This window comes from Manis pentadactyla, chromosome 8 (genome assembly GCF_030020395.1).
Source record: "Manis pentadactyla isolate mManPen7 chromosome 8, mManPen7.hap1, whole genome shotgun sequence".
NCBI lineage: Eukaryota > Metazoa > Chordata > Mammalia > Pholidota > Manidae > Manis > Manis pentadactyla.
Genome location: NC_080026.1, coordinates 133,048,430 through 133,076,043, shown reverse-complemented (window position 1 = coordinate 133,076,043; position 27,614 = coordinate 133,048,430). Strand labels below are relative to the sequence as shown.

The 27,614-nt window shown below is 45.0% G+C and overlaps 1 protein-coding gene across 2 annotated transcripts in view; it reads left to right on the top strand.

The window, feature by feature from the left end:
• CPXM2 (carboxypeptidase X, M14 family member 2) overlaps positions 1-27,614 on the top strand; it is a 113,531-nt gene that overhangs the window by 8,622 nt on the left and 77,295 nt on the right. The window contains exons 2-3 of one of the 2 annotated variants that reach the window (XM_036898639.2): positions 884-982; positions 15,978-16,087. In XM_036898639.2, coding sequence (XP_036754534.2) covers positions 884-982; positions 15,978-16,087 — 209 coding nt within the window. The remainder of the gene's footprint in view (positions 1-883; positions 983-15,977; positions 16,088-27,614) is intronic. The other variant, XM_057506440.1, reaches the window with a different exon arrangement.

Below are 27,614 nucleotides of genomic sequence, written 5' to 3'. Positions count from 1 at the left end.
TGCTCCAGAGCTCCCCACGGGATCAGGCTGATTCAGACTTGGGCTGAGAATACAGCCTTCCTCTTCCCCTTTCCCCTTAGAGCTCTCCCTCAGTATATCACATGCGTCTGAACCCCTGCATCAGGCTCTGCTTGGAGATAACTCAACTTAAGAGAGGTGCTGTCAGAGCCCATCAAAGGAGGCATTGATTTAGGTGAGGAGTTTGGGAATGCCAGTTCAAGGACGGGATACCAGAGCTGAGATTTACAACATCAGCAGGAATTAATTAGATGGAGATGAATGGAAGGGCTCTCCAGGAGGAGGAAAAGCACATGCCGAGTTCTGGTGGGGAGGAAACATGAACTGAAGGCTGAAAAGAGGCCAATGTTTCTGGAACAGAGAGAGCAGGAGCATGGTGTGAGGGGAAGCTGGAGGGGCCAGCAGGCCTTGAGCAGGCAGGCTTCCTAGACTCTGACAAGGGAGTCTCTCCAATCGGTGGCGACCCCTCAGGCAGTCAGCCAGGCCCTTGGAGAGAGTGGGTAGAAGAAGCCTGGCATGGTGGACAGTGGCAGCTTTGGGCTCAGGAATCTGGAGTTCCAGTTATGTTTTATCAATTAGGCAATGTGTCACTCTCCGGGCCCCAGTGAGGGCCAAAGGTATGACCACAGGGTGTTTTGCAGTCTTAGAATAGCGTCGACCTGCAGGTGTACGTTCACTTCATTCCCCCGGGTGTTCACAATGATGTGCTTCCTTTCCTTTAGGCACCAGCACCTCAGATGCCAAGGTGCCATCACTGGGGATGGGCAGGGGGCTAGAGAGGCTGCTTTGCAGAGGACCGTTGTGTCCTCATCGTCCTGGAACAACTCTTATAGTGGATGTAAAGGCATTTCTCTCATTCTTTTAGGTAAAAACAGCAACCGAAAAGGGGTGAGAACCAAGAGCTCTGAGAAGGCTGCCAACGATGATCACAGCGTTCCCGTGGCCCATGACGGTGCCAGAGAGGGTGAGTGAGGCCCTCGGGGCACCTCCTGCCCGTGTCTGTCAGCAGTCCAGGGAGGGCATAGGCCCCTGACACAGCAGCCAGCTACTCATTTCTAGGCCTGCACCCTCTCCAACCTCCATTTGGGGTAAAAGCCTTCACGGCCGCCCTCCTTCCGCACTGCACAGTAACTCACAGCCAGCTTTTCCCCATCAGCTGACTAAAGTCATTTCTCAATTTCCTGGAGCTCTTAGTTGCCTTCCCAGCCCTTCCCCCTTACTCCCTGAAGAAAGTATCATTTTCTGTCTTGTGGGGCCTCATAGCTTCCCATAACCTTCAGTGTGCATTTCTTATCTCCTAACTGACCCCAGGGGCCCCTGGGGTCAGAGAGCAAGTCCTCTCCTTACAGAGCCGATGTGGGTAGGTGACATGTGGTGCTGGTCTTGGTGTCTCAGTCATGGAAATGTATTGGTCCTTCAGTTACTTACCTTAGGATGGTCAAAACCATTAGTTCTAGACTCACGGGAAAACTCTGGCCCACTAGTGATGGCTGTTACCATTATTTACCATTGCCATTACTATTATTGGATCCTGTCTTTCTCTAAACTATGGTATCCACAATCACACTTCTGCTAATATTAATAATGGTAACTATTTATTAAGTTAAGCCCCCAGTGGTTACCAGCACAGGGCCTCATATTTGACATCTCCTGATGCCCCTGAGTATTGTGGATATTGTTAATATCTGCATTGTCCATGTTTTTCAGATGAGGAAAATGAGACTTGGTAATATGAGTCCTTTGCCTATGGTTATGCAGCTTGTAAGTGGCAAACTGGGGATTCAGACCCAAGATTTTTTAATTCTAGACTTTCTGCTTGGTAGTACAGCTGCTTAAAATAAAGAGAGCATTTCATAAGTTTGCATTTACAGAGGTAGGATGCATTGTCAGCTGCCATGTGAGCCCACAAACCGTGTAACAGGGTTGATTGTCACATAGGGAGTTGCGTGTTCCCTTAGGCACAATATAATGATCTGGGGCTATGTTTCTAACCAAGAATTTGCCATCAAAGGAATCACAGATATGACTAACAGTGCATCCTAGAATAAAAACAGAAATTAAATGACAGTGAACTTTTGCAATCACTTAACAAATGAGAATTATATTCCATTTTAAAGTCGGCAGGCATGTATACTGCCCCCTGCCACTGGGAGGACCCCGCCTATCAGGAAGGTGGGTTGAAAACATGCACAATGCTGGTTTCCCCCTGGCAGTGTGGTCCTTTAGAGTTTTAATTAAATGGATGGAAATAAGGATCCTATCCTGGGTGGGCCTTTTGCCCCCTTGTCCCAGCAGGCTGATAAAACACCAGCTGTTCCTTCAGGATCACGAATGCCACAGGGCCAGAGTGGCACCGTGCCGGCCTCTCCTCCCTCAGTTCTTGCTGCCATCAGATCTGGGCCGGGGAGTTCTTGACTATCTTTTGAGTGCTTTTAATACAGTATTTTGTCCAGATTTTTTAGTAGCTGAAGCACAGTGTTGGTTTGAGCAATCTTCATACTTCATAATCAGACTTGGAATTTATTAAAATCTTGAGAGGCATTTTCAGAAAGATTTCTCAAGGGCCCATTACTCTACACACATATACGAACATGCACACACACACACACACACACACACACACACACACACACACGCCTGAACTTTGCTCCTTCTGCCACAGTATACACCGCACCCAATGCTGGCCATCTCAGGATTGCTCACCTTGGCCTCAGAGCTCTGTCTGTACAGCTTGGGATTCCTGATCTCAAAGGCAGCCAGTACAGCTCTGATTCACTGAGTGCCCTAGAAATGATCTTGGTTATAAAACTTCCTTACATTATTTTTCTATTAACACCAAGGAACTGAGGACAAGCCTGAGAGGAAGAGAAGCCTAGAGGTTCCTAATGTGCAAATGTAGAAGCAAGAGAGATGTGATGGCCATGGAGGTGGTGTGAATGGGAACAGATGGCATAGCAGTTAGGAACACAGGCCTGGGGTTGGGTGGGGGCACCTATGGGTGGTGCTGGGTGAAATGGGGCTGCAGATGTGCATCCGGGCACTCTCAGGACCCTGCGTTTGTCTCCTCTTAGCATCTCTTCAGGGACCTAGGGGGTCTTGCTGGAGAGACGACAGAATGAAGCTGTTACTTACATCGTGTGTAAGATGGCAGGTGGAACAGATGTTACCTGTATCATGTCTAAGGTGGAGCAGGTGTTACCTGCTTGGTGTTCAAGGTGGTGGGTAGTACAGATATTACCCACATCCAGTTATGTGAATGGATGCCATCAAAGGGCTTGTGTCAGATGTGGAACCCGCTTTTTGAGGGAGAGAATCTGTCTACGGCGCCCCTGTGGCAGAGGAGCAGTGTCAGCTGTGGCAGGAATCCAGCATGCATTTTGGACATTGTTCTGTAATAGTATATGCAACTGGCTAGTTCTTCACCTCTCCTTACATCCGCACCTTTGCCACATGATTTTGCAGTTCCTAACACAAAAGATGAGAGCCCCTTGACTTTGGGCTAGTCCATGTGCCTTGTTGAGACCATTAAATGAGTCAGTAGAATAAGGTGGAGTGACAAGGTGCCAGTTCTGAGTCGAGGACTTAAGAAGCTTTGCTTGTTTTCATTTGCTTCTTGCGCCTCTGCCATCTTCATGAGAAGAGTATGTGTGCCCTGGCCACTGGTCCAAGGAGGCTGAGAGACAAGTGGAGCAGACATGGGCCCAACCTGCAGCCTGAAGCCACCAGCTGAGCCCACCTGATCTGTAGTCACCTAGGAAATAAATGTTTTTTGTGTGCTGCTATGAATGTGTGGCTATTTGTTACACAGTATTAGTAATAGCTGACTAATACAGGAAGATAAAGAATAGCTTCATTTTTTAAAAGGTTGTGTGGCTTTTTATTATAGGCATGTTCTAGTTTATTAAATCACTTAATGATGGATGTCTAGGTTCCAATATTTTGCTACTATAAACAGTGTTACCATATGCCCATACCATTTACTATACATTGGTTGTAGTATAATTTCGTACTTTGCATTTAGAACCCACTATGATTTAACTGATTTCTGGCCTCTGCCTCCCTTTTTTTCTAGCCAGATGGGGCTTGATTCTCATGCATGTCCCATGCTGAAAACATGGTTCATGTGTTTCCTCCGTAGAGAGCTGGGCAAGCATCTAAGTTGGTGATCAAGAGGACAGTTTGGGTCCGGCTCTTCCCTCAATGACTGTAGGCCACTGTGCAAGTTACTAATGTCTCTATGACTCAGTATCTTCCTCTGTAAGATGGGGGTAGTATCCCTTTATAGGGTTATTGTGAAGATTAAATAATGTCTGCAGAGGACAGCACACACAGTGCACAGTAAGCTCTCAATGGGCATCATTTGTGATTTTTATTTGCTATCTTGGGATTTTTTTGTGCCTTAGTTACAGAAGTTGGCAGACATGTTTAAAGTATCAGGTCGTAAATATCGTATGCTTTATTGGCCAAGAAGCAAATCAAGGATATTACATAGGCACTTAAAAAACCATTTAAAATGTACTCATTAAAAAATATGAAAACCATCCTTCTCTCATGGGCCATATAAACACAGAGGATGGGCTGGATTTGTCTCTCACTGGGCTGTAGCTTGCCAGCCCTGCCTTAGAACTTCAGGGTTCTGCAAGACTTCCTCTAGGCATCCTGCCCTCAGCACCACTCTTCTGCTTTCCTGTAGCTCTTCCTCTGGTCTTCCTCCTGGTTCCCTCCTCTCCCATCACAGTGACACCTAAGCTTGGTTCTTCTGCTCTGGTAGGCCATGGATGCTGAAGGACAGGCCCCTGTCCTCTTCCTCTCCAGGTGCACCCAGTGCTGGTAGCACTTGACAAGAATGGCAAACTCATTTACTGAGTGCCTGCACTGGGCTGGAACTCGTGTTCTGGGGTATGGAACAGGTGTTCATGTGTGTGCACATGGATTCTCCATGACCCAGGACAGAGCGCTGCCACCCCAAAGAACATGGTCTTTGATCTGTAGGAAAGAAGCATGTTTTCCTGCCATCGTGGAAATTGGATGGTTTTCTCAAAGCAATGCATGCTAGTGAGTGGGAGTCCCTCAGTGCTTCTCCTTCATACTGGGCCTGGTGAGATTGGAGGCCGTTGTCAGGTGTCATGTTGGGGATTGACCTACTCGGTGTGTGTATGTGTCTCAAACTTGAGGGCATGTCATTGTATCACAGACCATTTGGTTTTTCATCGAAGCCCTTGTGTGAATGTTTCTCCATTGTTGCCAGATGGCTCTCTGGGGCTCAGCTCTGGTCTTCCCCCAGATGTCTGGCACAGCTGTCGAGGGCAGGGGAGTGAGTCCCAGCTCCTGGCCCTGAAGGAGGAGTGGCTGACATAGGCCTGGCTTCCCTGACAGGTGCTGTGATAAGTGACCACATCTGTATCTCAGGCTCCCTTCAAGTGAGAAGGGGAGGCAGGGGCCAGAATTAGAACAGCCACACCCCTCTTGGACAAATCTTGGTTAGGAAGCCTGAGAAACATGGTCTGGAAAAGCAAGGCCTCTTTTTTCCTTACTCCACTTCTGACTCCATCTCAACATGCCTGCAAAGTTACTCTTCATTCTCCAAGATGAAACACGTACCTTGAAAAACTTTTCTAGCAGCCCTTTACAATTTGGAGAGATTTACTTTGTTCTAACAATGGTTTTGTGTCAGGGTCTTCACTGGGTTTAATTAGGGGTCCTGGGCTCCCTGCTGCCCACAGTACACTATAAACTGACTATTCTTAATGCCTTGTGGGGAGTGTCACTGGCCAGGACCACAGGTTTCAGAAGCCTTGGTCTGAAACGGTAGCCATCATGGTCTTGCCAGCATAGCAGTGCATCCCAGACAAGGGGTCAGGGGGCAGAGCTCTGAGGTACTCAGTAACACCCATGGGTAGCTCTAAAAGGCTCCATTCATTTCGGTCGCCCAGTTGACCCCAAGTGTGGCTCTGGTTGAGGTCACCTGGGTCCGTCTTGGAGGAGGGATTCCAGTGCTGCAGCTCCTTTGAGGCCAACGGAGGCCAGCACAGAAGCTTCTCATTGGTCTTGGGGATGTTCTTGTGATAGATACTCTTCTTGTCTTCTTTCCATCCTCTCAATGCTTCTGTGATGAGACTCTCTTTATATTCTACATTACGGACTCTGGGATGGATTTAGCAGAAAATCCAATTCACCATGTCATACCCTAAAACACTGCCCCCACCCCCAAAAAGAAATTTAACTCACTTGAAATGGAAGTTGTTTTAAAATAGATTTCTTCATTAAAATTGCTACCATGAAAATCCTTGTATATGCACCCTGGTGCCTGTGGGCATGCGAGTCTCCAGGAAATACATTTAGGTGTGGAATGGCTGAGTTCGATTGTTTTCCCCAGGTGGCCGTGCTTCTGGCTTCCCATCTGCACTCTGTGGGGTTCCCTGGCTCCACATCTTGAGTAACTGTTGTATGATCAGACTTTATTTAATAGTTTGCCAGTCTAGTGGATGTAAAATGATAATTCACTGTGATTTCATTTGCATTTCTCAATTATTAATTAATGAGGTTGAGCACCTTTTCATATATTTATTTGCCATTTGAATATCCTTTTTTGTGTGAAATTCTGGGTCAAAGTTTTTTCCTTATAGATTTGTCCATTCTGATTATGAATTTTGACCTTTGTGTCAATAGCAAATATGTTCTCTGCTTCTGTGTCTTTATTTTCATTCTTGTGGAGTCTTTTCATGAACAGGAGTTCTTGTTTATAATATAGTCAAATATATAAATCCTTTTCTTTATTGCTGCTATTTGTTTATTTTAAAAACTCCATTCTTACCCTAAAGTCATAAAGATATTTTATTATACTAACTTCTAAAGCTTTCTTTTTTCCTTTTTTTAATTTTTCACATTTCAATCTTTAAACACCTAGAAAGGATTTCATTTATCTGTTTATCATATGCGATTAGACTTCAATTTTATTTTTTTCTGTGTAAGTACTCAAATGGAATGATTGTTTCCCCACCACTTTGCAGTGCAGCCTCATTCTGTTGGATATCAGGAATCCGTGGATGTATGACTTTGTTTTTAGGCTCACTGTTCTTTGTCATTAATTCATTTTTCTACTCATACATGAAACACCTTACTCTCTTAACTACTATAGCTTTAAAAGAAAGCTTAATATCTGGTAAAGCAAGATCTTGTTCTTCTTTAGAAGTTTTTTATTCTTGACTCATTGTGCACGTGTGTGTATTTACACCATCTAGTCAGGTTCTTCAAAAACTCTCTTGGAATTTTTATTAGAGTTGAATTCATCCCATAAATCAATTTGGGGAGAATGAACTTATTTACAATATTGAGTCTCCTAATCCATGAACATGGTATATCCCTTTACTTGTTAGGTCTTTAAAAATATGTCCCAATAAATGGATTTTGCATATCTTCTGATAGATTTATTCTTATGTATTTGCTATTCTGTGATGCTTTTAATTTGTTTTCTAATTTTATTGCTGGTTTACAGGAGTACAGTTGATTTTTTTGTGTACTGATTTATATCTAATAACCTTGTCAAACTCTTATTAATAGCAATTACATATTTACTTGGATTTGGGTACAAAATCATAGGATATGCTAAATAATGACTATTTTGTTTTTTCCTGTCCATTTCTCATACCTTTGATTTGTTTTTCTTTACTGCACTGGCAAAGATCCATGTTAAAAAATAATAGGTCTTTCCTTATAGGTTTTAATTCTGTCTTTGGATTTGTAGGGTTTTTTTTTTATATTTGGCTTTATTTTAAATATTTTTCTACACTTAGGATGGACAATTTCTGGGAAATGCATTTCCTGGTTATTACATGAAACCCCTTTCAAAGGTACATTATTTCTCTGAGTCTTTGGGTGGTAGTCTCTTTTCGTGTTCTTTTTGTGGAATTTGTATTCCTCACAGATTTGCCTATTAGTGTTTGTCCTTTATTCATCTTTCAGTGAGGCAGTATACAACCAGATTTTCCCCACTGGGGGGTAGTCTAAGCTGTTTTTCCAATCTATAGACACTGACCAGGTCAACATACAAAACCCCCAGTACGGTTTCCAGTTTCTAGCAGCCCCTTTACTTTCACATAGTTCTGCTCCTGTGAGGTGCCAATTTCTTCCCTCGCTGCTGGTTCTTAGACACACCCACCTGATGGGCTACATGGAAGAATATAAACTACCTTCATACACTGTGATCGGTGTTCTTGTCTTTGCCCCTCACCCTCATGCTGTGTGACAGTTTGCCCTCCCCATGCTTCTGTTGTTTTCTGCGAGTTTCTGATCCAAATGGTTGTAGGAAGCTGACTTGAGAGGAGAGATGAGTACCTGGACCACCTTAGAAAGCCACATCTGAGCTTTTGAGATGGGTGTTCAATTTTCTAGCTGCTGCAGGCCCTGGATTTCAAAATGGAGGTGTACAGGAGGGGAGGAGTGTTTTTTTGATCTTCCTCTGGTCATCTTGTTTTCCCTCAACTGTCTCCTTCTAACCCTCACGTGGTGAATTTTCTTCCACATTTTATACTAAGTAGGAGCATTGTTGGGAATCTTTCCTTTTCTGGATCTTCATAGGTTTTTAGGATGAGTTTGGGAGAAGTTACAAAAATTTAAACTGGAATTCCCCAAATTCTGTGATGCCTCTGTACAACTTGTGATTTCATGAGGTACATTACACATTACATAACCCTGAACACATTGTGAGAAAGTGTTTCCTTTTAAGATCCTTTAAAAAAAAAACCGTTTAATTTTGAAATAATTATAGATCCACAGAAAGTTGCAAACAAATGGGTCCTCTGCTCCCTTCATCTGCCTCCTCCAGTGCTGACATTTTGCATAACCGTTTGCATAACTGTGGTACAATAACAAAATCAGGCAGTAGGCATCCGCAGAGCACATTCAGATTCTACCAGTTATCCATGTGTGTGCACGTGTGTGTGTGTGTGTGTGTGTGTGTGTGTGGTCCTGTGGAATTGTATTCCATGTGTAGTTTCATGGAAATACCCCCAACAGATAGATACAGATCCATTCCATCACCAGAAGGCTTCTTCCTGGTTCCACCTCTTTATAGCCACACACCTGTTCACACAGGCCCCAGTTCCTGGAGAACTCTAATCCGTGTCATTCTTTTATTTCAAGAATGTTATATAAATTGAATCATATAGTATACAACTTTTGAGATTGGCTTTTTTGACTCAGCATAGCTTTTCTTTAGTTGTTCTGAATTGGAGAAATAGACTTAGGTTAGTATTAGCATGATGTAGTAGTCAGGAAAAGCTAAGTTTTATTATTATTATTATTGAGGTATAACATGTATATAGAAAAGTCTAGAAATCATAAGAATATAACACACTGGACTGTCATATACACCACTCATACCTAATGTGAATACACTATAATAACTATCAGATCAGAAACAGAACATGACCAGAACCTCTGAGGTCTCCCTCCTGCCTCCAGCTGGTCACCACCCCTGTCCCTCCTCAAAGGTAACAACCACTGTCAGAGATTACTTTTGCCTATTTTTGAACTTAATATTCATGGACTCATGCCTTGTATACTCTTTAGTGTCTGATATCTTTCATTCAACATTATGAGATTCATCCATGATGCTGTGTATAGTTCTGGCTCACTTCTTTTCATTGATTAATAGTATTCTATTGCATGACTATACCACAGTTTATTTATTCATTCTCTTAATAGTGGCATTTGGGTTATTTTCCATTTTTGGCTATTATAGATGGTGCTGCTGGATTCATTCTTGCATAAGTCTTTCAGTGTGTGTATGAACATGTTTCTGTTGGGTATATGACCTAAGTAGAATTGCTGGGTCATAGGCATGAGTATTTATATCTTAAGTAAATACTCCTGGAGAATTTTCTAAATTGGTTGTACCACCTAACACTTCTACCAGCAGTGCTGTTTCACATCTTCTCCCACATTTGACATTGTGTCTTTTTAATTGTAATCATATTGGTATATGTACTGGTATCTCATTGTGGCTGTAATTTGCATTTTCCTGAAGACTAATGACTAATGCTTACTCAGTATAGCATATAGAGGGTCATATAGAGGGTCATGACTTGACCCTCTTTTGTGAATGTCTGTTCACGCCTTCTGCTCATTGTTTTTCTTATTGATTATCAGGAGGTTTTTTGTTTCTTTGATTTTCTTAAAAATATTATGGATATGAGATCTCTGTCAGATACATTCATAGCAAATACCTTCTCACTCTCCTTGGTTTTTACCTTTTCACTCTAATAATGGTGTCTTTTGAATAACAAGTATTCTTAAATTTAATATAGACCAATTATCAATATTTTCCTTTAAGGCTTTTTGTTGTGTTAAAAATTTTTCTTGCCTACTCCAAGATCATGAAGGTATTTTTCTATGTTATTTTCTAGTAATAAGGTTTCCTCATGCATGAATATGTTTCCTTTAAAATCACCTGATTTAAATAAAAATATGAAGTAATTAATAGTACAGGTGGTACTGCATATGAAAAAATTCATGAAGATAATGAACAAGTGATGGAGGTTTGAGAAATACTATTTTTGAACCAATAATTCTTGTTTTGGGCTTTATAAGTAATGTACAAAGAACAAAGTATTATTTTCCATGATGATGCAAATATGATGATTATCAGTTCTGTTGAATCATGTTACAGATTCATTCCTTTACTTGTAAAACATCAATTGGGCTTTGGGAATTCAGTGATGAAAATGCATAGTTGCTGCCATGTGACAGTAACAGTGAGGTTTGTACTCTTTTTAGGCAGAGGTGGGTTGGGGGTAGGAAGTCAAGTGAGGCAGCCACTGAGGAGGGGTCAGTGCGTCTAGACTGCAGGCAGCCCTGGGCAGGCTCTGGGGTTACAGGCTCAGCCAGCGTGGGCAGATACCTGGCTCCCAGAGGGTTTCCTCTGCCTGTCCCACTGCAGAGAATCCCTGGGCTTGTGTAGCCTTAAGGTCAGGGACACCTGCCAAGTTCTGCAGGTCTCTGAAGATTGCCTGGAGCTTTAGAGACCAGTGCCCAGCCCCTCTGCATACTGTCCTTTGGTTTCTGGGGAGGAATCTGGGCTCCAGCTATTTTTTAAACTTCCCAAGAGATTCTGGTGTTGGTCAGAATGAGATCTGCTGCCTGGAGGAGTCCAGCCATGAGGAAGGAGCTTTCGGCATTAGATAAGGCTGAGATTAACTCCTTTCCCAGGACCCTGAAGGAGGCGTTGCACTCTGAGAAGCCAGTGATGTCTGAGACGGGCCAAAAGCCATGGCAAACACATTCTCTAGTGCTCTGGGAAGCTGTTGCCATGCTCTCTCTGATCAAAAGCAATGGCAAGTCCAGAAAGGTGAAGGAAAGAATGTCCTAAGTCAGAGCTATTCAGTTTATAGGCAACAATGAAAGCAGAAGTTCACGACTGCTGTGAGCTTGTCCCTGGCAGTGGTGTCCAAGGCTTGAAGAATTCTTTGCTCCGTTTCCAGCAGGCAATCACAGCAGGCCAGCCGGCCTCGGCTCTGGGCTCTGTTCTGCCAACTGGTGACGCCTGTCCCAGCTCCTCTTCCTTTCTCTGATGTGACCCCAAACACCTCGGTGGAACTTGCATTCATGTCACACTCAAGTTTTCTTGTGCCTGGGATTTTATGTCACACTTAATTCTCAGATTCTAACTCGGACACTCAGAGGCTGTTTAGCTCTGCTTGAGTCTTAGTTTCTGTGTAAAATAGGGATGCTAAGGCCCATCTCTCATGATCATTAATCAGGTGAAATGACAAAACGTCCTCAGAGGGTCTGGCCCATGGTAGTTGCTTGCATGTCAGCCCCATTGCTCCTTAAGTCACCACCCTTTAAAAATAACGTTCATGACTTGACTCTAATAATAGCTTATCCCAGACAGATTTTGTGTTTTAGGGAATGGGGTGTTGCAATTAATGTTCCAAATTCAGAATTCTAATGTATGCACTATATTCTGATTTTGCCCTGTAACTGGATCACAGAGACTGCCATGATATAAATGCAGTTAGGATTTATTAAAGAGCCGGTGTGCACATACGGTGAGTTATGGTGGTAAGGAGGAGGAGGACCAGTAAATGTGTGTGATGGTGCTAATATCCATTTTGTATAGTGGCTGCAATGCGGAGAATTTTAGCATGGGGCAGGTTTCATTGACTGTGTGTGGGGTCAGAGTGCGGTGGGAGAATGAGGCAGAGGATCCCATCTCTGCCCGCCTCTCTAGGAGCCGAGCACAGGCCCGTGGGGTGGTGCCCCCAGCTCCGCACAGGCACAGGGTGTTCTTAGAGAACTGTGTTGCCTTTAAGGGAAAAGTAGAGTCATCTTCCATGACTGTCACTCTCTTTCCTCCAGATGATGATACAGCGCCAATCTCCAATTAATATCTTCCTGAAGTGTTCTTTCACACCTTTTTTCATGTTCTCCTCACCCACATGCTTCTGAGAATTAGACTCTTTTTCCTCCTAGGAACCACAAAACCTTGATTTGGTGAGGAAGGAATTTGTTTGTGTTGGGAGGACGAGCAGGGGGCTGCGGGGAGGGGCGTGCCCGTGGCTGCTGTTGGAGCAGACTGGCCCGCGGGCTGAGTCCTTGCTCCGGGCCTGCCAGCGCTGCTCCAGTGGGCTGGCTGGGACTTGGAGTTCTGACAGAGGGAAGACGAGCTGCCCTGGGTTTTCCATTGATTTCAAGCACTCTTTGAACCTAGTAATTATCTCCTCCATTGACATTATAATCTTGGTTATAATGTAAGCATATTATAGTTCCAGCCTCTGGCCTTGTTACTTTCTGACTGTGGGTATTTAAATTAAGCTTTGAAACACTCCTTTCTCCTCCAGAGAACACTTGATCATCAAGGCAGCACTCCTGTCTTTCTCAGGAAGGCTTTCTGAAGGACGGGAGAAGCCCTCCATGTTGGGAGGTGGTACCATGATTGACAGCTCTTTGGGTGGGCGGGGTTTTTCTTTGAGAATTTAAAACCAAAGGAACTCTCACTTCTTGTTCAAAGTTTGCATTGCTTCTCAAGTTCTTTGGTTGGAGAGTCCTCTGGCTTCTTTCTGGGGGAGCTTCTGCACCCAGCTCCTACTGCCTGGCGTCTGTCTGTCTATGTGTCCATGTCTTGCATAAGATTCCAACAGTTCTTGCAGCAAGAATCTGTGGGTCTGGTGGGAAGGGGTGAATTTTCTAAATATCTGTGCATCTGAAAATACCCTTGATCACCTGGACTGTTGGCTGCTGATGATAGTGGGTTCTGGGTGTAAGTTTCTTTTCCCCTGGCCCTGGGTTGCACAGGTTGCCAGGAAGGGGCCCTCACCAGAAGGCAATCATGCTGGGGTCTTGATCTTAGCCTTTTCAGCCTCCAGAACTGCATGCAATAAATTTCTGTTTATAAGCCACCCAGTCTGGATTTTGTTGTGGCAGCCGGAAGAGACTAAAACATTCATGTTAGAGAAACCATGGGGGCAGGAAGGAGAGGGAGCCCAGGGGGGGCAGATAGGGGAGGCCTAGAAGAGGCTAAGGAGTCCAAAAGGGCCCATTGAGGAGAACTGCTGTGCTTGCACACAGAAGCCAGAGCGCAGAGTGCAAAACTTCAAGAAAGGGGTGACTGGAGAGGAAATGAGGTAGGGCCAAGCTGCGGGGGAAGGTGCTGAAGGGCCAGTGACACCACGGCTGTGCAGGCAGCTCATGGCCAGCAGTCACTTACAGCACCACCTGGTCAGGTGCACCTGTTGGTTATGAGTACCGAGGCCCAGCACCCACCCACCGCTAACTGCACCCACTTTTCTGTGAGCAGCCACACAGGACGTGCGCTGAGTGGCTAAGTGGAGGTTGTTAGCTGTGATGTGGCTGGGAGTGCCTTGGGAGTCCGGCCGCCTGGCAGCACGGGGTCCTTGGTTTGTGCTGCCTGGGTGACCAGGGCTCTAGGTGCTCCACCTGTACCTGTCCTGAGTCCCTTCTGCAAGCTTCCTGCCATCCCTCCAGTGACCCCATCCCTGCTTAACTGTTGCTAGTTTCTTACAACCAGAGCTGCCTCACCAAACCCAGCCACCAGTAACTTAGTTGTTAGCTGCCAAGGACCTTGGTTTGCTCGGTGGTGGTCTATCTCTAGCATCTTTTTTGGTGGCATGGACAACAGACAAGGCTTCCAAACAAAACTAAATTCTCCAAAGAGTGTCTTCTAATACGGAAAAAAAAAATCCTCATTAGGATTCACGGAAGAGTACGTTTTTGCACAGATTGAGTGTGTGTGTGTGTGCGTGTTTATCTGGGCTCCTCGCCAGAGACATCGTCAGCTGTGCTGTGGACAGGAGTGGCTTTTCTGGACTATCACATCATCTCAGGAGCGGGCGAGAGCGGACCTTTGATGTGGCAGCTGCTGATCTGCCGGCCCCATGGACTCCACTTATGCCACATGTATGTGATGGCCTAGTCCCTGGAGAGAGCAGGCGTTGAGCTTTCGAATAGATGTTTGTTGTGCAAACTAGAAACACCTCACCTCTGGGGCTTTCTTTTCATCCTGCATGTCTTCGTGAGAGGACGTGACAGAGCTTCCTTCCACATACCAACAGCAGAGCAATTTTGATGAACATGCAGTTTTATTCAGGTAGTTCCTTTTTGAAATAAAAAGGTTCATATCCACATGAGATGTTTTCTTTTTCTGGAAGCAATTATTGTTGCTGTATTTAACAGATGGCTGATAAATATTTACCAATCCAGGCAGCCTCCTGGCAGATGTGGACAGGACTAGGGGAGATTCATGGCCTTGTCTGGCAGCCTGGAGCTGAGAACCTGGAGGCCAGGGTCCGAGGTCTCCTTTGCACGGCTCACCTCCAGTCTCGGGGCCTCAGCTTCCTCCTCTGGGAACTCAGGGGCTGGACTGGATGGCATCTCAGGTCCTGGCAGGGCTGAGTTCCTCCGGCTGCAGCACCTGGACAGACTTTCTGTCCCAGGGGCCGTTTGAGCAGGCCTGGTGGCTGCTTGCCCGGCTCCTACAGCCCCCTGAGGCCAGAGGAGCCTTTTCCCTGTGGGGGGTTTGTCATGGATGGACAGAACCCCTCCCCCACCCCCCCATCCCCAGGCGCCCCTGGGGTTCCCTGGGGGCATGCCCGTCTCAGCAGTGACCCACATGGCTTTTTAAATTTGTTACATTAGGGATTTCTCATACTTCTAGTAGAAATAGATTTTGTCCCCTTCTATTCTGGAGATTTTTCTCTTTTCAGGCTCAGATCTGAAGGAGATGGTGTCCCTTGGAGGTTTTCACCCCGTGGCAGGTTGAGAGGGGAGGACAGCCGCCCAGGAGTCAGGAGGCCTGGCGTGCAGCCCCAGGGCTGCTGTTAAAGCTCTTATCCGTAGGGATGATGGTCTAGACTGGGACCATCGCCAAGGGCCTGCCCGAGGGCCAGCGTCTTATTCCAGGGGCAGCTGGGACCAACCTTTTAGTAGCTGTTCTCAAAATTACCAGTTTGGCCAAGAACGGAAAATAATAGGTTTTTTCTATTTATACTGCCCTGCTCATTAGCGTGCACAATACAAAGGCCAGAGTTGCTGAAGCAATATAAACAAATTCTGATTGATATTGATATTCAGGGCTCAGCCATGGGATTGCTTCAAATTTCAAATTTTCTAACCATTAATGCTCCCTGGCTGAGTCACATTGTGGAAGAATACTTCATTGGAAACAGCCTCAGACAGTAGCATGGACAGCAACAGAGAGAAGCCCTGTCAGAGCAGAAGCACCTAGAAAGGAAATGCTGACAATAAAGAAAATTGGCGTAATGTCGACAACTGAGTCGAAAGTATTTATCTGGAAACCCTGGGCATGTGGGGGTGGGGCTGCGACGGTGAGTGACTGGGGTTTCAGGGAAAATGGAGAAGCATGTGGCCAGGTTTAGAAAGCCAGAAACTCAGTTCTTTCAATAGCTGTCCTGGTTTTTAACTAGCATTGTCCTTTCTAGGTTGCCCACCTCTTGGTCTGGAAACCTTAAAGATCACAGACTTCCAGCTGCATGCATCCACCTCGAAGCGCTACGGTCTTGGGGCACATCGAGGGAGACTCAACATCCAGGTACAGTGCTGCGGGAAGCACTGTGGTCGCATGGCTGGCTGCTAGGCGATGGGTGACTGAGCTTGGGTCAGGTACCACACATGACATTTAAGATGGGTTGGCTGTAGTTCTCACACGGGAAGGGCACTGCTGCAGACCGCTCATTTTACAGAATGAGCCCTGAGCCCCAGGACACGTGCCTTCTCCAAAGCCCCCCAAGGAAAAGGATGCTGCTGGGACCTGGACCCAGGTTGGTCTACGTCCCCATGGTCTGTCTGCAAAGGGCAGGAGCATGCTGCACCCTGTGGGCATTTGTCCTCTCGCACCTCCCTGCCAGCACTCCTTACCTCCACCATACACCTTTTCCAGGCTGTTCTGTGGCTCCCCCAGGCCAGATCCTTAGTGGCTCTCCCATGCCCAGCGTATTGTGATTCGCCTTCTTCCCCGGGTCTCTAGAGCCGTGTAACTTTGGCCACCACTGCCAAGCTCCTGCTCCAGGAAGGCGCGCTCCTTGCACATTCTGTACCCTGGGTAGTTCTTGACTCTGGGCCTTTACCCAGGAGGCCCCCTGCCCACAGCTCCCTTCCTGGCACCATGACCACGCAGTGAAAACCTGTTTGATCCGGTATTGTTCCCTCCTGCTGCTCCAAAAACTCACCATAAACGTTGCTATTTATGCAACACAAAATTATTCTCTTACAGTTCTGGAGCATGGAAGTCTCACTGGGCTAAAGCCAAGGCCTGAGCAGGGCTGTGTTCATCTGGAGCTCTAGGACAGAGTATGTTTCTTTGCCTTTTCCAGCTTCTGGAAGCGTCTGCATTTCTTGCTGTGTCTCTCTTCCGTCTTCTCAGCCAGCGATGGCAGGTTGAGTTCTTCTCGAGCCGCCATCTCTCTGGTTCTTTCCCTGCCTCCCTCTTCTACTCTTAAGGACCCTGCGACTGCATTGCCCCCACCTGGATGATACAGGCTCCTCCCCCCATCTCAAGCAACCCTAATGGCGGTTGCATTTCCCTTTGCCATGTACCCTGGCATATTCACAGGTTCTAGGATTAGCAGTGGACACCTTTGTTGGGAGGTGGTGTGTCCTGCCAGCCCATCTGTGATGCCTTTTCCCTCCTGCTGCAGCTCCTGCTGGTCCATCCCTTCTCAGTTCAGCATTTGATCATGTGCTGTCCTGTGTGGTTCTCTCATATTTTAGTCTTCTTTCTCAACATCTCCATAACCAAGTGTGGTCTCCAAACCCTTCTTGTTCATGCACCATCCTATCCAGCCCTCTGGGAGGGAGGTGGTCCTTTCCTCCCTGTGATGGGGGGCCATCAAGGCTAACCACTGAAGTCTGATTTGGTTGACTTGTTTCCTTGGTCTTACCTGCGCCTCCTTGAACAGAACCCCAGGTTAGAAGGGGCTTTGTCTGTCCTCCTTTCCCTTCCCGGCGAGCCCGAACAGTGCCCACAGGAAGTGCACACAGGATGTCATGTGGAGATCTGGCTGAAGTGCAGACGGCAATTTCTTTACTGCCCTGCCTTGGCTGGGCTGTGCGGGAGGTCCCCTTGGCAGACGGGTCATCCAGCAGGGAGCAGCTGCTGGGCTCTCCAGAGGCACACTCCCTGGGCTGAAGGCGCTGGCAGCCACCCTCCTGCCCTCAGTCAGGATGAAAATAAGGGAGTGATGGAAAACAACCTCAGTGCCATCTGTCCTTGGGTGGATTTATTTTTCCTTCAGTGGCTTCTCTTGCCCCAAATGCCCCCTGACAAGCAGACCTGTACACCTGCTCCTAGAGTGTGAAGTTGTACTAGTGAGGTCCGAGCCAGCGCCCCCGTCCCCCTGGTCATGAGGTGGTGGCCAGAGAGTGAAGTGTTGTCTGCAGCAGGTGGGAGGGGCTTGGACACACAACACCCTGCCCTCCAAGGGAACAGTGACCAGGTCAGGGCCCATTTTGTGATTCCTACCTCCCAGAATCAGCGCCCCATGAAGCATGAATTCCTCTACCACAGGTGCTCCAGAATGCATCTTCCCACACACACAGTTTGAAATACTGTTTAAAAATAACCACTTCTTGTCTCACATAAGAGTATTTTGTAGGCACATCAAGCTAATGGGATTTTATGTGTGAGAAACACCAAGGCATCAGGGTAAGAAGCGGTATAAGTGTTGCAGTGGGGGATGTGAACAAGGTCAGTCCAGCCTTTTGCTGGCCCGGGCTCTGCGGGCACATCTGTCATCTGCCCAGCACGCACGTGCCTGCAGGCTGGGCTTGCGTCCTGGTTCTCCTGCTAGTGGGCTCTAGGCAAGGTGCCCGCTATCTCTGTGGCGTAGTGTCTTTGTCAGCAAAGTGGAGCTGCCCCCACCAGCGCTGCCACTGTCACGGGATGTGAGGAACCAAGGAGTGAAACAGGAGGCTTGCCTTCAGCAGTTCTCAGGTGCTGTACTTGGGGCCATGAGGACCCGGCTGGCCGTTGTGGAGTGTCTGCCGCCTTCTAGGAACCTCACCGGCTCTGAAACAGCCAAGACGAAAGGCCCCTGTTTATCCCCCGTCCTCCTGACGCTTCGGTCCCTAGCAGAGGGGGGGCGGGAATCGGCTCGGATAGGTATCGGCACTGTGCTCAGCGCTTCTGTGCATTACTTCATTTGTCCCTCCATGTGAGACAAGTACTGTTATTACCACCTCTGTCATGTAGAAAACAGACACCAGGCCGGTAGAGTGGCTTTGTTAAGATTTCCCAGAAGAGGCAGCATGTGAGCTAAGCAGTTGTTATTCCTAACGACCCCATAAAATGCCCCAAGTCAGCAGATAGACATGTTCTGTGCACACCTGGGGTGACTATTAAACCACGTACATCTCTCTTTTTGAACTATTATCTCACATGGATTTACTCATCTGTCACCCTCACCAAATGACAACCTTCTTGCACATGACGTGAGTCTTATTCTTCTGGCGTTCCCACGCTGTTTCAGCACGGTGTCTGCTCAGGCGTAGGTGCTCAGCTGGCCTTTGTGCAAAACTGCCACGATGATTAAGGGCACCGTGGCTGCTGTGAAGACGTCTGCTCCAAGCGGGGGTGTAGGCGGGTCTGCTACTGTGTTTTGCTGTTGCGAATTTGCTCATATGTGATTGGCTAATATGGGAATGATGTCATTATGACACCAAAGTAGTGTTGGTTCGTGCACCCTGTCCCCCAGTACGTTAATGTTTTGTGGGACCAGGCACCCAGGGTACCAACACAGCTGAGCCCAGAAGCCTCGGACCTCCGTCCTGTACACGCTGCTTGTCATGCCGTGTTCCTCTGGCTCAGTGTGGCCGAGTGCTCTGATTTAGGAGGCCTATCACTGAGTTTCTTTGTGCATTTTGCCCTTTCCCCACAACACAGCAGCTTTCCTGCCTCCCCTACTCCTTCCATCATACTGCCTGCACTTTTTTTTTAAGTCAACTCCTATCATTATAGCTGTATTTAATTATTTTAAAGCAATTATGACTTCTTAACTGTGTTAGTGTTCTTTAGGATTGATTTTTTTTTAAGTCTCCTGATTATAGAATTGCACAGATTTTGAATGGTCTGGAAAAACTCTAGTTTTTCCTGTGAGCTTACTTTAACAGTACAAGATTTTGCAGGCCCTGAGCTTTTACTGAATGGCATTTGCCATGTTATGGCAGAAACACCTGTCTCTTTGTCTTAGTCTACTTGGGTTGCTATAATAAAATATCATATGTTGGGTAGCTTAAATAGCACAAATTTATTCCTCATGGCTCTGGAGCCTGGGAAGGCCACGATCAGTGTGCCAGCAAAGTGATGTCTGATGAGAGCCCTCTTCTTTGTTCATAGATGGCTGTCTTCTGTGTCCTTAGATAGTAGAAGGGGCTCTAGGGCTCTGGAGGGCATCTTTTTTATAAGGACACTAATCCCATCTGTTCAAGTTTTATCATGAGATTGCAGGAATTCAGTTACATTTTCAGACTCCACTTCTAATTCTCATTCTTCTGCTGTTTCTACCACACCTGCAGTTATGTCCTCTGCTGAAGTCTTGAACCCCTCAAAGTCATCTATGAGAGTTGGAATCAACTTCCAAACTCCTATGAGTGTTGATATTTTGACCTCTTCGCATGAATCACGAATGTTCTTAATGGCATTTAGAACATGAATCCTTCCTAGAAGGTTTTCAATTTACTTTGCCCAGATCCTTCAGAGGAATTACTATCTGTGGTACCTATATGGTACCTACTGTCTATGGTGCCTATATGGTACCTACTGTCTATGGTACCTATAGCCTTATGAAATCTATTTCTTAATAATAAGACTTGAAAATCAAAATACATCTTGATCCATGGACTGCAGAATGGATGTTGTGCAACTACACTAATCTTGTACATGTCCATCAGAGTTCTTGGATGACCAGACATATTGTCAAAGGGCAGTAAAGGAATCTTCTTTTCTGAGTAGTAGGTCTCAACAATGGACTTAATATATTCAGTAGACCTGGTTGTAAATAGGTGTTCTGTATCCAGGCTTTGTTGTTCCATTTATAGAGCACAGGCAGGGTAGATGTAGTGTAATTATTAAGGGCCCTAGGATTTTTAGAAGGTCAATGAGCATTGGCTTCAACTTAAAATCACCAGCTGCATTAGCCCCTGACAAGAGAGTCAGCTTGTCCTTTGCAGCTTTGAAGCCAGGTATTGACTTCTCCTCTCTAGCTATGAAAGTCCAGGGTGGCATCTTCTTCCAATAGGAAGATATTTCAGCTACATTGAAAATCTGTTGTTTAGTGTAGCCACCTTCATGAATTCTGTAGATCATTCCAGATAACTTCCTGCAGCTTCTCCATCAGCACTTTTGCTCTATCTTGCACTTTTATATTATGGAGACAGCTTCTTAAAACTCATGAACCAACCTCTGTGAAGTTTAAACTTCTCTTCTGCAGTTTCCTTACCTCTCAGTCTTCATAGTATTCAAGAGACTTTGCTCTGGATTAGACTTTGGTTTAAGGGAATGTTGTGGCTAGTTTGTTCTATCCAGGTCGGTCACTAAAATTTTCTCCATATCAGCAGTAAGGCTGTTTTCTCTTTCTTATCACTCATGTATTCACTGGAGTAGCACTTTTACTTTGCTTTAAGAACTTTTCCTTTGGATTCATAGCTTGGCTGGCTATTTGGCGCAGGAGGCCCAGCTTTCAGCCTCTCTTGGCTTCCTATGTGCCTTCCTCACTGAGCTCAGGCATTTGTAGCTTTTGATTTGAAGTGAGGGACCTGCAGCGCTTCCTTTCACTTGAACACTTAGAAGGTATTGTAGGGTTTTTAACTGGCCTAATTTCAATATTGTTGTGTCCCAGGGACTAGGGGAGGCCCCAAGAGCAGGACTGAGATGGGGAAATGGCCAGTGAGTGGAGCTGTTAGAATACACACAACAGTTCCATCCATTAAGTTTGTTGTCTTATATGGGTGTAGTTTGTGTTATCCCAAAACAATTCCAATAGTGACATCAAAGGTCGCTGCACTGATCACAGATCACCAAGAAAAATATAATAATAGTGAAAAAGTTTGAAATGCTGAGAGAATTCCCAAAGTGGGACACAAAGACATGGAGTAAATAAATGCTGTTGGAAAATGGCATGCGGGACTTGACACAGGGTTGCCGCAGACCTTCAGGATAGAAAAAAATGCGGTATCTTTGAAGCACAATAAAGAGAAGCATAATAAAACAAGGTATGCCTGTAGCTTTTTTTGCCAGTGGAATTTTGCTTATTTCAATTTAATAATAAAAGCTTAGAGAAGCAACTCAAGTTTACATTTCATCGGTATCTTGGGATAAGCTAGATCTTCCAAGAAGTCAAGGAAGAGACCCAGTCCAGCAGGATGGCAATGATTTGTCCCATCACCTATGATTATTCTTCCTTTGTGCCCAGGATCTTTTTATATATTAACTCACTTCTGAGGATATGATCTCATTTAGAAACAATCACTGGCTGCTTCTGCTCGGGGATCAGCCACAGACGGATTATAAATTAACATAACCAAGTCTCAAAGAGAACTTTTTCAAGTCTCAGTGACTGCTAATGCTTGTAGTTGGTTTTAGGAGGTAACTCTATTTAGGTGGGTCATTAAATTATAGCTCATCACCTTTTCTGTCCCTGCATAATCCTTGGAGGACCCTAAGAGATTTTCCATGTCTCCTAAACTAAGCAAGGTGGAGTCAGAGACAGTGCCACTGCTAGAGTGATTCATCCCCACACCGTTATTGTGTTGGATGCTTTCTTAGCTGCAAAGCCTTGAGCAAATTGTAGCAGCGCTCAACACTTCAAAGATCTGGGTTTCGATTTAATTCTTAAAACTCTAAAGGTGAGTATGAGCCTGACACAGGGTTAGCAGAAATGACATACTGAGGGCATGGATGGAACTCAGGATATTAGCACAATTCCTGCCTATAATCGGGGGTGTAAGAGAGTCGATGCTCAGATCAGAGTATTGAAGAATAAGTTGACGTTTTGATGTCACAAGAAAAAAACATGGGGCAGTGATTTAACATCTCCAGATGTGAAGCCTGGTCACAGTCATTTGAGGTTCTGTGGCCCACGTTTTTTCTCACGTGCATTAGAAAGTGGCTTAGAGTCTGATCGCAGAGAGGAATTCTTCTCTGGTACCTCTTTCACGAGCATAGTCTGGCTGTAATAGCGCCTGTCTGAGCCATGGCTCAGCACCAGGAGGTCAGGAGGTCACCATGCTCCTCTTGTCAGTCATTTTGATAAAGTAGTTCTGTGGAGCACTGGGATGCTGATATTAGGATCTGTGTCCAATATCCTAAAAATCTTTTTCCTTGAAATGAAGTGTGAGCCTTGAAAATGGCCCGTGCTGGTGGCTTCAGATAGACCCGCAGGAAGACATACAGTCAGTTACAGAACACTGAGCCAGGCTTCATCCGGGTGCTGAAGTTCACATGTGTGGGCACGTCTCACTGTCTGTAGCCCCATCCCTTTGGGCCCGGAGGTACCTGGTACCCCCCAACCCCACCACACAAATGTGGTGGCTGTAATTATCCTGGCAGGAAGTACACGGGAACCTAGCATAGGGCCACACCATTTTCTCAGGCACCATCCTGTACGTGCCCTGTTCCTGCCTGTTGCCGGAGTTGTCTGCACCCAGAATCTTCTGCCCCCATAGCCTGTCTGTTCCTTCAGAACCCTTCCAGTTCTCTGGGTGCTCAGCCTCCAGTGTGATCAGCCTCCAGCATGTGCCTGGATGCACGAAATCTTGCTGTAACTCTCCAAGTCCTGGCTGGGGGCTACCTGTGTACAAGGTGCTGTGGAGGCAAAAGTAATCACAGTGGGTATAGTTTCCAAACCAAGCAACGTCTGGCTTGTTCTGATAAAGGGATTTTATTCTGCATCTGGCTTCAAGACTGGGAGACAGTGTGTGGATGCTAAAATGCTGGAATTTGGATTTTTATGGTAATAACAGGACCAAATGTTTTAAATCATGACTCTCTTGGAAATTTCAAAATGAGAATTTATCATTATAATGCTAATGTGCTATTATTAAGAATTCTGGAGACGCTTGCATCATAAACATGTGAGCAGTCAGCAGAACCAAGCAGAAGAGCAGGGTAACGCAAGGAAAGGGACCCTGGAGTAATGAAGACTCCCCGGCCTGGGAACTGCACGTTATTAAGGAACCACAGGGCCCTCTGGTTCAGATGTGGAATCTATTCCACTTGCTATGTGAATTTTTCTTTACAATTTTATTAAGTTCCATAAATTAGTATTTCATTTCATCTTCAGTATGTTCAGAAGGAAACTTTTCTAGAGATAAGGAAATTGAAGTCAGAAGCTAAATGACCTGCCTAAACCCTACAGTGAGTAGTGCAGAGCTGAGACTCAAAGTCAAGGCCTCTGGCTGTAGGTGGGCCCTGTGCTCTCTCCAGCACCTTCAAGAAGGGTCAGCACATTCACCAGCTGGTGGCCTTCCCGGCTTCCCATCTTGTGACTCGTTCCCCATTCGCTGGCTGGAGCCCTAGTATCTTCTAGGCCCATATCCTGGTGGGGCCCAGAAAGTCTGAGGGCGTCAGCAGTTACTCCCATGGGGCCTCATGTCCATTCCACTGGGACAACCCAACTCCCCTCTCAAATGATGCTGCCTGGGGATGGGCCCCTGGGGTTCTACCTAGCCACCCGCAGGGCAGCCAGGCTGTCTTCTGGACGTGCACAGTTGGGATGTGTGCAGGTCATTCTGTGCTAGGGCTTCAGTGGACGCAACAAACTCCACAAGTGGAGAAGCCAGGGTGTGGGTGGGGGTGTGGAGGACGGGCAGGGGGAAGGAGAGGGGGCGAGAAAGAACATCAGAACAGGGCCTTTCATTTTTTTCTTCATTTCATTGACACACGCCCACCTCCAGGGCTGGAGAACAAATGATGAGAAAACGGAAAGAGTCCTGATGTCGGAGCAATTATTTATCGAGGACCTACCTTGTGCTGCACCCCGTCTCACTGCTTGTCATGCCGCAATGATCAAAACCGAGGTCCTTGCCATCCGAAAGCTTACAATCTAGTGGGGGAGGCACATAAAAGCAAGAAATGTGATAAAATATAACTTTTATAGCATGTTAGAAGATGGTACATGCTGTGGAGAGAAGAAATGCAAAACAAAATCAGAGACAGCGGTGGGGGTCAGCAGGGCCATCTCTGGGGAGGGGACAGGTTATCGTTAAAGGTGATCAAAGTGAGCTTTATTGAGGAGGTGGTATTTGGGCTAAGTTGGCTTGAAGGAGATCAGCAAGGAGTCAGGTAGGCCTGGGAAGAGCATTTAGGCAACGGAAATAGGGATTAAGTAGCTTACATAAAGGTATGATTACTAAAATAAACATGAAAACAAAGATGCACCTTTAAAATTTTCAAAGGTATCATGAGCTTAATGCCAAGAAAATAGGTCAGTAGTTAAAGATACAGCAGAACAAAAGAAGCAGTAAAAATAGAATATCTAAGAAAAGTCAGTGACTCATTAAGACAAGTGAACATCTGTCAGTGGGCTGAAGTGACCAACTTCACTTGTTGATAGGACACTTAAATTATATCATAAAAAGATTTCAGCCATGGGTCTCAGCACACACATGCCTAAAACACAGTGAGTCATGCGGGCACCCCTATAGCTTCCCTATATTGAGTGCTTATTATGTGCCAACCACTATACAATACTTGACATGTGATTGGGAAGTCATTCACATATACTATATGCAATAATCCTATCAGATAGATTCTATTTCTGTCTCTATTTTACAGACAGGCTGGCCTAATTGGGGTATTTAAATAATGAGCTGTAGAACCAGGACTTGAACTTAGTCCACATGGGACTCCAAAGGATATTCCATGCTGTGCTGTCTTCCCAGAGCATGGGGACACATCTGTCTTTATGTAGATTGCTGATAGGTGAGTAAATTATTACATATTTTAAGAATTAAACTGCATATTCCAGAGATATACAGTGATAGTGACCAAAGTGCTTCCAAAATTTTAGGTGAGTTGAATTAGAATGTTGATGTGAAATACCTTTATTGTCTTTTTCAACAAGTGTATTTCTTTCCCTGTCTTTTCTTTATTTAAACAATTAATAAACGGTTTATGGTGTATTTAATAGATTTTATATAAAAGGTTTTTAAAAGTTCAAACTAGATGTTTATTATTTTCCTTTGCCACTGCAAGGAAATATTGAGGAAACTGGTTTGGGGTTTTAAAAATAGCTTCAAAAACAATGAGTATTTCTTTTAACCAACTTTACTGATAATTAAGGTCTGAACTGAGACAAGGCGCTCTGCTAATTTGAAGAAAGATCAGCTGATTTGCACCTGGGAAGTTCTGTGGGTTTATCAAAGGGTTATCACAGATTTTTTGAAGGAGTGTTCAAACCACATGATGGCCCTTTTATGGGAGATTTGTTACTTAACTATATTAATCAGATGTCACATCTAACATTTTCAGGTAACCGCCTCCTTCAGTGGCAATAATTTGTTGGAAACCTATAAAGTTTCAGCCACTGCTTCTAAGATTTTTTGTTCTCAAAAATACTTATTTAAAATAACTATCATTCCATCCTAATTCTGCCTAAGTAGCCCTGGGCTATATCTGCAGAGTGGCAACTGAAAGTCAGTTACCCTGAAATTGCTGAATAGTTACATTCACTTAGATACAGTGTTTTAATTTGCTTCCAGGTGTTTCTGTATAGAGGCAGCCAATGATTATAAATTATATACAATGCAGAACAATGACTTCACAACAGCAGAGTGATCTTGAGATTCACTGTTTTCTATATAAACCATAAGGCAAAACACTTTGCTTAGTGCCTGGCACATAGTAGGTGCTCTGCAGACAACTGCAAAATAAAAGAATAAACAAAGTAGGCTTTACATCAGTCACCCTCTTTATATATTCATCCCTTTCCCTTTTCTTTTTAAATTATAAATTTATGTTAGTCAGTTTTATAAGGAAGTAGTTGAAGAAACCAAAGTGTTAAAGGGTGATAACAAAATAAACCAATAAGATGGTGGTTGCCAGGGGTGGAGGGCAAGAGGAAATGGGGAGATGCAGGACAAAGGGGACAAGCTTTCAGTTACAAGAACAAGTTCAGAGGATCTAATAAATAGCATGGTGACAATAACTAATGGTATGGCATCACTGAAAACTTGAAAGTTGCTGAGAGTAGATCTTAAGCATTCTCACCCCACACTCAAGAAAAGAGTTAACTATGTGCTGTGTTAATAATCTTTACCTTAGCAATTATTCCATGATGTATATGAACATTAAATTATCACATTGTACCCCTTAACTATATACATTTCTCACTTATTCCTCAATAAAGTTGGAAAGAACAAAAGCAAAACAAAGGTCCCCTGTCAATGCATCCCACATGTCACCCCAGTCCCCGCCTGCCCTCAAATGCCGTGAATGAGACAACTACTTTCAACTTTTCCATTGCTTCTTCGGGAGTTTAAATCTTTATTTCTAAGTAAAATGCACATATTGAAATGTATTGATTTATACATTTTTTTACTTTATTTTTTAATTCTTATGATGGGAGGTAAGAATTTCAGCCCATTTTTATTAGCCCTTTACCCCTATTTAATTCTTCCAATAAAATTATATCTCAAATTTTGGGTAAATCTATATTCAAGGGTTTCTTTGTTGTGACTGTAAATATTGCTCACACTAAGTATTACTGAACCAAGAAATATTGTAGTTTTGAGCCAAGAAACACTAATTTTATATCATTTCTTAAAACCTTTTTGTTTTCCTAGATCTGCTTCTATTTTTAAAAACATCCCACACCCTGTAATAGATCTGGGTTGCTAATGTACCCTTCCATATAATTTTCTCCAAGGTCCAACCTATTCAATGGATTTTTCATCTCACTTTTGTTTTTATGTTTCTGTAGATATCCTTTCAGGTTATATTCTGCATGGGCTGCTTTCTGGGTCTTCTGTGTAGCTGCTTTCCTGGGACTTCCCTCACCATCGTTCTGAGAATTCTCTCCTCTGTTGGAACTTTTGATTTCTGGAACTGGTATATTCCTTTTTTG